General features: G+C 32.7%; 1 protein-coding gene across 1 annotated transcript in view; it reads right to left on the bottom strand.

Moving 5' to 3' along the window:
• Positions 1-412: 412 nt before the first annotated feature.
• Positions 413-8,686, bottom strand: part of LOC131845473 (neuropeptide F receptor) — a 63,570-nt gene continuing 55,296 nt past the window's right edge. Inside the window, exons 2-4 of the mRNA XM_059194536.1 lie at positions 7,704-7,910; positions 6,863-7,096; positions 413-1,331 (exon numbers count right to left, since the gene is read on the bottom strand). Coding sequence (XP_059050519.1) covers positions 651-1,331; positions 6,863-7,096; positions 7,704-7,910 — 1,122 coding nt within the window. The 3' untranslated portion in view covers positions 413-650. The remainder of the gene's footprint in view (positions 1,332-6,862; positions 7,097-7,703; positions 7,911-8,686) is intronic.

The raw sequence follows: 8,686 nt of genomic DNA, 5'->3' as shown, positions 1-8,686 counted from the left end.
TCATAAAATTGGGTATAGACAATTCCATATAACAGCTACTATAATATATAATCTATCTACATTTAGAATTTCATATAAATCCATCCAGTCATTCAGTCTTAATAACAAATATCCAAATACTCAAACACGTCTTACTAATACCATAAACACAAAAGTATGGATGGATGGATAGATGGATGGATGCACATTTGTTATCGGATACCGGATAACGGATTTTGATGAAACTTTACAGTAATATAATATAATATATATCAGAATAACATAGGCTCTAATTTCATGCAGGTGAAACTGTGAGCATAGCTTGCACATTCATATTTCTATTAATATAATTAAAAGTATAAACAATTAATTTATTAATCGATTTATTACAAAAATTTTTCTAAATTAATTAATTTCTATAAAATATTCGTACTATACGTTTTGGGCTCGAAAACGTACAGTACAATGTTAACCTATCAATATACATAACCGTAGCTACAATCTTATTTATAATTATTCTAAATTATTTTTACATCATCAACATGATAAATTAACAAAGGAACTTTTTACACCGTAATAACAAATTCATTAGTCACTTCCAATTGACACTTAGTTCAGATATTTTGCATTTCAACACTGCTACTTTCATGCTATTTAAAGCAAGTCTTTAGTCAGAAAATCTGGGAGCATTGAGATGTCTTTGTGTTTGCGGTCACTGTGTGTTCCAACTGCAATGCTGTTAACTCCGTTTCTAACTTCCTGCTCTTGGTCCTCGTACTCTTTTTAATCTCACCCTTCTTACGGCAGCAACACAGTATCTCCTCGAATTCCTTTCTAAAATTATCGTTCAACCATCCATATAGCAACGGATTAGATACGGCACTGGACATGCCGAACATATGACAAATAGCGTACGTTATTGTCATTGGTTTCTCATCCAAAATTGGTTCTGGACTGAAATCTGCTACTAAATTAAACACGTTCAGTGGCAACCAACTAATCACGTATGTGACAGCTATTGCTATTAAAATAGCCGGAGTTTTTCTAGTGGTCCGTCGTCTCCCACGTAGCCTCCGGTGAATTTGTACATGTGCCATAATTACAACTAAGACAGGGAGTAGATATTGGAAAATCAAACTAAATACAGAGTAGATAGCTCTCCCGTTCTCTATCGGCCAGTCTTCTATACAGAAACTTATGGAATCTATTCCTATGATACCTAGCTTGTGAGTTTTTAGAGTCCTAAAGATGAAGAGGGGTGATGCAAGTGTAAACGCTGTTAGCCAGATGAAGAACATGGTGACTAAAGCTCCCATTGTTTGTAGACCGGGACGAGTTGGATAGACGATAAGCTGTAAACAAAAATAATATCAATTAATATTAATGTTATAATGAACATTCATTAATCCTTTTCAGAAATTGATATTTTAATCTTAAATATTGTACAAAGTATACGTAAAATGTTGAAAAGGCAATTATTAATTTCTTCTCAGCTCCTTTTAGTAAGCTCTCAGTTCATCTAAGTAAAATTTAAATCAATTAACTGATTAGCATTCAGTTTACTAGATATTTAGTTTTAAACTGCTTAAATTTATTTTTTAAACATAGATGTCATTTAATGTAGTATATAGCGATGACTAGATATAAGATGAAAAAGGAATATATTCTAATCAGCACTCTAAGCTTACGTGGTACGTTACGTAACTTATAGGTAATATATGGGTGGTTCTAGTTGCAAGGGAATTTTCCGCGGCTCACCTTATTTTGTACAGTTTTTGTAGGCAAATTATATTGAATTACGATCGAATATGTAACTAAATGATTTCTATTATGACACTAAAAAGTAGCTCACTCCTACATATATATCTTTCAAAAATTATAATTTAATGTTCCTCTCAGTATCCTGACATGTCTCTCGGATGTAATAAAAGTTTATAAGCTGCACAGTAACTTTATTTTGAGTGTGTACGTAATATCTGCACTAAAATAGGAATGTATAATATCTAATTTTATCTTTTATGTCTAATTTTATCTTAAATGCGAACCATATATTTTTTTTAATGCATTATATTTTGTCTCTCGGTTTTTATCGCAGTCTCCTGTTACATCAAAACACGTTAAAATCAGTTCTAATTGCCGCGTCTAGCGCATTTCTGTTCGGTCAGAATGAATAACCGAATTAAGGGGACCTTTCAATCACTTGCGTGCGTCTTAGCTAGCAATTGTTTGGTCGCTACGGTGAGTTGTGTGTGTGAGGTTGTGCTGCGGCCAGTCAGCTTAACAGTATCCTGGTACGTATTTATTTAAAATCCATTGCATATATACTAATAAATAATATAAAAATAAAAGATGTGACAATGTAGTTTGTTTACATATATAATATGCTCCAAAACCACTGGCCAGTTTTACAATAATTAATGATATTGTTTCAGAGTTTTAATCAATGATTTGTTTAAGAGTCATTAGAGTCTTATTTCATACTATATTTAAAGCTGAATTTTTAAATATGTTAAGAATCGGTAAGAAAGCTTCGATGTAGCGTGGTGTGTAAAAAAAACTAGAAATTCATTTTTTCGCTGTGGAAATGATTGACAATATAGCAAAGTACTACAGTTTTGAAGTAATGTATTTAAATGTAGCTGCCTTTTTGATATAAAGCTGTCTATCTTCTCTTATCGTCTATTCTATGGAAATTCATAATCAACAGAAGACTTATTGCCACATTAAGATTCATAGAAGGCTATATTTATGTGATGATACATCATCTTCCTGACCTAATCCCATTGATCATTTAGGGTCGGCTGAATGTTTCTCTCTGCCATTCGTCTTTATTTGCAGTGAATTGAAAGGTATGTGAATGGTTCGCCCCGACTTTGCTCAGGTACTCATAATTTTATGAATTTTGTTTACTTGTATTCTCATAATATATATATAACTACGTCGCTTTGGAATAATGTATTTCAAGTGCGACAAGTATTTCTCCAATGAATAGTAGTTTCTGATTTTCCTTTCCTCACAACAAAATCTACTCACTCTCTCTCATTTCATAATAGAAATATAAATTATACGATTATTTTAAAATGTTACCAGAGGCAGATTACATATCATATCACCATATCCTCTGCGTAGATACCGGTTTCAGACAGATTTCTCTGTAAGCTATGTTATAGTTGGAGAGTGAGATATGACAGTGAAATTACTGCGTATAATAATAATATAATCACAGGACAATTTATATATACGCAATCCAGTTCAAAGCTATGCAGAGCTTGTGTTATGTGTACTAGACAACTCATACATAAATACTTTTGTTTGTAAATACATTCATATTACATAGAGAAAATACTCAGACCAATAACAACAAACTCATGAATATAAATGGTGTACCATACAAGGAATAGAACCCGTGACTACTGAAAGTAAGGCAATGTACTGTATCGCTAGAGAACCGAGTCAGTCAATTAGTATCAATGAGTTGTATATATATATAACAGTATATAATCGTATGAGGCATATTTTCTTAGTTCTCTGAAGAGTGTCATGAGGTAGTAGCATGAGGAGTATCGCGGTTCTCAAATGAAGACGTGATATCCCTGGCAGTATTCTTATGTTTATAGGCGATGATTCTTACTAACAGAAGGACCGACTACTTTTTTGCTAAACACGTTATAAAAAAATAAATCGTACATATTGATTTTCTATGTATTCTATTATATATCAGTTTATCTATAAAAACTCCGGAGTAATGAACCAAAGGCTCAACCACTAAAATTGATAACACCACTTAATAAAGACGATAACAAACATACTATAAAACATACGGGATTGCAATATAGCTCGTACATGACATGTTTAGAGCACTCATCGTTATTGTTGAGTTAGCAATTTCCTGTTACGCGGAATGCTCCGCGAATTTCAGTAGGGGCTTTCAATTAATCAATCAATTAGTTAAATATATTCTCAGAAAACGGCTGTAATAGAATGGGACGAGCAAGAAAATTAAATTTTCTTATTTATTTATTACCACACTACATTTATTTATACAGGAATGGTTTACGCGTGATCTCGTGAAAAAGAATCTTATATGAATTAGATACATTTTACGCATCAATCTATGTACATAGTATATCTGTATACTTCATTTATATGTTATTTAATAATAATAATACTATTTATAATACATAAAAAATATATATAATATTTACAAAATAAACTTAATATAAATATATGCAAGAAAGGCAGTCTTATCGCTCAAAGCAATCTCTCACGGATAACCTGGATAATAATAATATATTAACAATAATAATATTAAAAATATCCCTAGATAATACAAACAACGCCATCTAGTCCCAAGCAGTCCTAAACAGAACTTGTGTTATGGATACTATGCAACTGATGTAAATACTTAGATACAGTTTTTGTCAATACATACATAACATACTAAGAAAACACCCAGACCAATACAAACAAGCATACTCATGAATACAAAAGTGCGGTACCGTGAAGAATGTCGTTAAGAAGTTCATTGAAATCCTTCTAGTAGTTTTAAGTCAAATAATAACATATATCCATGTATCCATTAATTTTCACAAAACTATCGCGTTTATAATATTAGTAACACAATACAATACCCTTACAATGAACGTAATTACAGCTTACAATTAGATTTTAATCCAAAATTATATATCTTATTGTAATTTTTATATGTAAAATTACAGTAATTTGTAGCCGAACAGACTTATTCAACAATTGCTATTTTCAAACTATCCAGCAACATATGAAAATGTACACATAAATTTTCAGCCCAATTGATCCGTCCATAAGGAGAAGTTAGGTGACAAACCTATCTACAAAACGATTATATATGTATATTAAAATAACATTGGAAGAAATTAATTATACAAATAAAAAAAAACCTAAATCCAATTGAGTTATAACCCTTCCTGTTTTTTAAATCAGATGACAATTTTTTTTCTGTATATTCAATTATCCATGGGATCAAAGTAAAGCTGGAGTGCAATGAACTGAAATTGTTTCTCAGTAACTGTATATAATATACTGTAAAAGCTATTTGTACATATAAACCTTTGATTATAAATAAACTAACCATTGAATGTTATTAAACAAAGTTATATTAACCTGAAACCTTAGGAATAACGTTGGAGTGGGTACACTCCAACGTGAAACTTCATGAAATATAAAAAATTGTAATCTTACTACTTTAACTGTTGAAAACGGAGACTTAAATATTATAAGAACACAATAAATATGACAGACTCGTTGGTTTAGCGGTTTATTACACCGCTTTATTTTTCGATGGTCGCGGTGTCGATTTCTCGCACGTACAGACATTTGTATTCATTAGTATGATTGTCTGTATCGGTGTAGCTGTTTTCAATGTACATTATGTATGTATTTATAAAAAAAATGTACGTATGTAGGTATTTATATCAGTTGGCTAGTACCCATAACACAGGATCCATTAACTTAGGACTAGACGTATGTGTACAGAGTGTTAAATATCTATCTTTCGACATGATACATTAGCAATGGGGTTATTAGTCCATATTAAACGATCCATTTCCATCTATGTGCGACCGTTTTTTTTATGGATGATAATGGAATGGTGCACACGCCTGCGCTAACGGTTTACACTGGCGGCGGGGCACCAGTGGAGGATGATAAGATGAGCATGAGGTCAGGTCAGGTCAGTTAGCCCATCGCGAAAAATTCACCAAGAATTTTTTTTTTTGTGGATGATAATGGAATGGTGCTCCCGCCTGCGCTAACGGTTTACGCTGGCGGGGCACCAGTGGAGGATGATAAGATGAGGTCAGGTCAGTTAAACCATCGTGACAAATTCACCAAGAATTTATCACGATGATTTCCAGGTGGAACCGCGTGGTGGTCAACCTGACATGTTGCATTGCTAGTAATGGGTTCATTAGTCCACATTACTAACAAACCCATTTCTCCCCTCACCAAGAATTTATCACGATGGTATCCAGGGGGAACCGCGTGGAGGTCAACCTGACTGAATAAGATCATCAATCCACATTATTATCAAGTGGGTAGCTGACCCACCTGATTACTATGCCATTTATAAAAAAAATACGCTAAATATAATAACAGTGGAAAGGTCAGACGCTATACTATGAAACTATGTATATCACAACAACGGGCAAATTTAATACAAAATACAATTTGCTAACTGAATTATTAGTTTTGAAATTCAATTACATTTCGAACACACTGTATTTGTTTACCGCATGACGTGAACGAGAACAGATGTACGAACAAATCTAATTTAGGAGATATTGAGACTTTAATAGTGTGAGTAAACAGTGTTTATTTAGACTGAGTTGTTAACAAGATCCGGGCAGCTGTCGAGGATTTATGGTACCTCCTTCAGATAACAGGTGAAAATATAAAGGTATTGCTACATGATTAATTCTACAGAGTATTCAGCAAATCACAATATTTGTGGTGCAGACAAAAATATGACGTTGTAGGTTATTTACTCGTATATTATTCATATTTGCGTAATAAGTATTGTATTTAAGGTTTTCTTATGTAATTAAAATTGTAAACAAACTAGAGGTCCATCTGATTGTAAATTGTCTATATACATAGATAGAACTACCGACATTTTTTCGTCATGAGAGGCCTGTGGTACCACGCCCTATAGAGTAGAAAGTATCTAAAGGAACCCTATAATTTCACTTTATAATCACACCCTTCAACCAAAATAGAGTTTATATGCTTGTCTATTGAAACGGGCAGTAGAGAAAGTTAGACGGAGATACAAATACGCCTTTACACAAAGTGAACCTTGGTGTAGTTATTTTACAATTGTAATTTGAATGTTAATTAAAATTATTACCTGATATCTATCCAATGCAATGGCTGTTATAGATATAGTTGAGACAAATATAGATATTGCTTGTATAGCTCCGCAAGCCTTGCATAAAACTAACCAATCTGGCAACGGCCAATGTTTGGTCAAAAGTTCCATAAGTGTGAGTGGTGTAACAACACAACAAACCAATGCATCTGAGACAGCGAGGTTGACAATGAACATATTCCTTGCTGTTCTCATTAAAGGCTTTCTTACTACCTGCAACAAGATACACGAATTAATCAATTATTATAATAATATCTCTTTATTTTGCAAAGAGAAAAAATTATGATAGAAACTGTATTGGTATAGTTGGTGTAGTATATGTGGGAAAGAAGGATTATGGCATCTCTAGTGCACGCTGCTGGAGTCATGTGGCCATTAAGCTGTGAATGGCGAGTGAGAACATCTGTGTGTCTGAGAACCAATAATTAGGAAGACCGTGGCTTATATATATGAATATCATCATATATCATAGCCATCACGCCATTCGTTGCCATTCGAGAGGACTAAGATGTCATACCGCTGTACTCTGTAATTTTATTATCCAATCCCTTCATCTATACTATACTACATAAATAAAATTAAAGGGTCAGTTTGTAATTTTCAATGAACGGCGTATACTAAACGCACATGAAAATATTTTCTATTTATTCTTGCTAATCCCTAAAAGAATTAGACCGAGTTTAAGGTAACTTTCACTCGCAGATAGCTATTTATTAACATAGGTATCACCTATATAAAAATAAATGGTACATTCTAGAATCTGCATTTGTCTCTACATAAATAAATACTTTGTATATACTAAAGTTACATAAATACTTACAGATAGAACAACAAGAGCATTTCCCGCAGCTCCTATAAGTACCAGAATGCCATAAAACGTAAGCAGGAGTGATCTAGTGGGGTCATCAACTTTTCTGTTCTGGGAGAACTTCTCGAGAAGTACGTTGGGTTGTTGGATACCTTTAGACGTTTCTATTAGCCATTTTGCAGATATATTGAATGTAAAATTCCCGCTGGGATCCAGCATCTGTAACAATTATAAAAACAAACGGTTAATATAATCAGAAAATGGTCTAAATTAAAAATAGACCTATAAGAAAGTTTACTAAATACAACATTCATAAGTTTTTAAAAACATTTAGAAAACGAAAATTCTCAAGTAATTATTATTTTTATATAGTTGGACAGGCATATAAGTCGAGGGCTCATCTAGTGGTAAGTGGTAATCATCTTCTGTGAACAGTATCAAGAATATCACATTTTCTGGATACTTATTTTTTTATTATATTTAACTTTAATGCACACAATATAATATATAGTACAGTACATTTGGCTGACTTAACACCATGCGGCATTTTCTACCAGTCAATCATAGGTGGTGCAGAGAATAATTATGTAATACTTATGCGTTGCTATTGCCCAGTATATTACATTGAGAGTAACATTACAAAATGAGAGATATAATTTAGATGTCATGGCTGAATTTTCACAGCATTCTACAAAATAGCTTACAAAACACACTGTTTGGCTGCTGAACTAGGTGAGACTGAAATACCCGAAGACGGTTTTCTACAAAGTATAACTCGAAATAAATCATGTATGTAACATTAATTGTATAATTCAAATAATACTTTATTCTATCTATCTAATGGTCATGAAAAACTTTTAAAAGAACGTTATGACGCAAACGTTAATGCATGTTTATTACGAGTGGTTTGATTCTTTAAAATATTCTCAGCAGTCACGTACTAACTCTCGACTTGTGTGTTCTCGTACATACTATTTTTCATAATTCCAATAATA

The sequence above is a fragment of the Achroia grisella genome, unplaced genomic scaffold (genome assembly GCF_030625045.1).
Source record: "Achroia grisella isolate CSIRO2021 unplaced genomic scaffold, CSIRO_AGI_Agris_v1 utg474, whole genome shotgun sequence".
Classification (NCBI taxonomy): domain Eukaryota; kingdom Metazoa; phylum Arthropoda; class Insecta; order Lepidoptera; family Pyralidae; genus Achroia; species Achroia grisella.
Note: the sequence above shows the minus strand (reverse complement) of the source record. Positions and strands in the feature narration are given on the sequence as shown.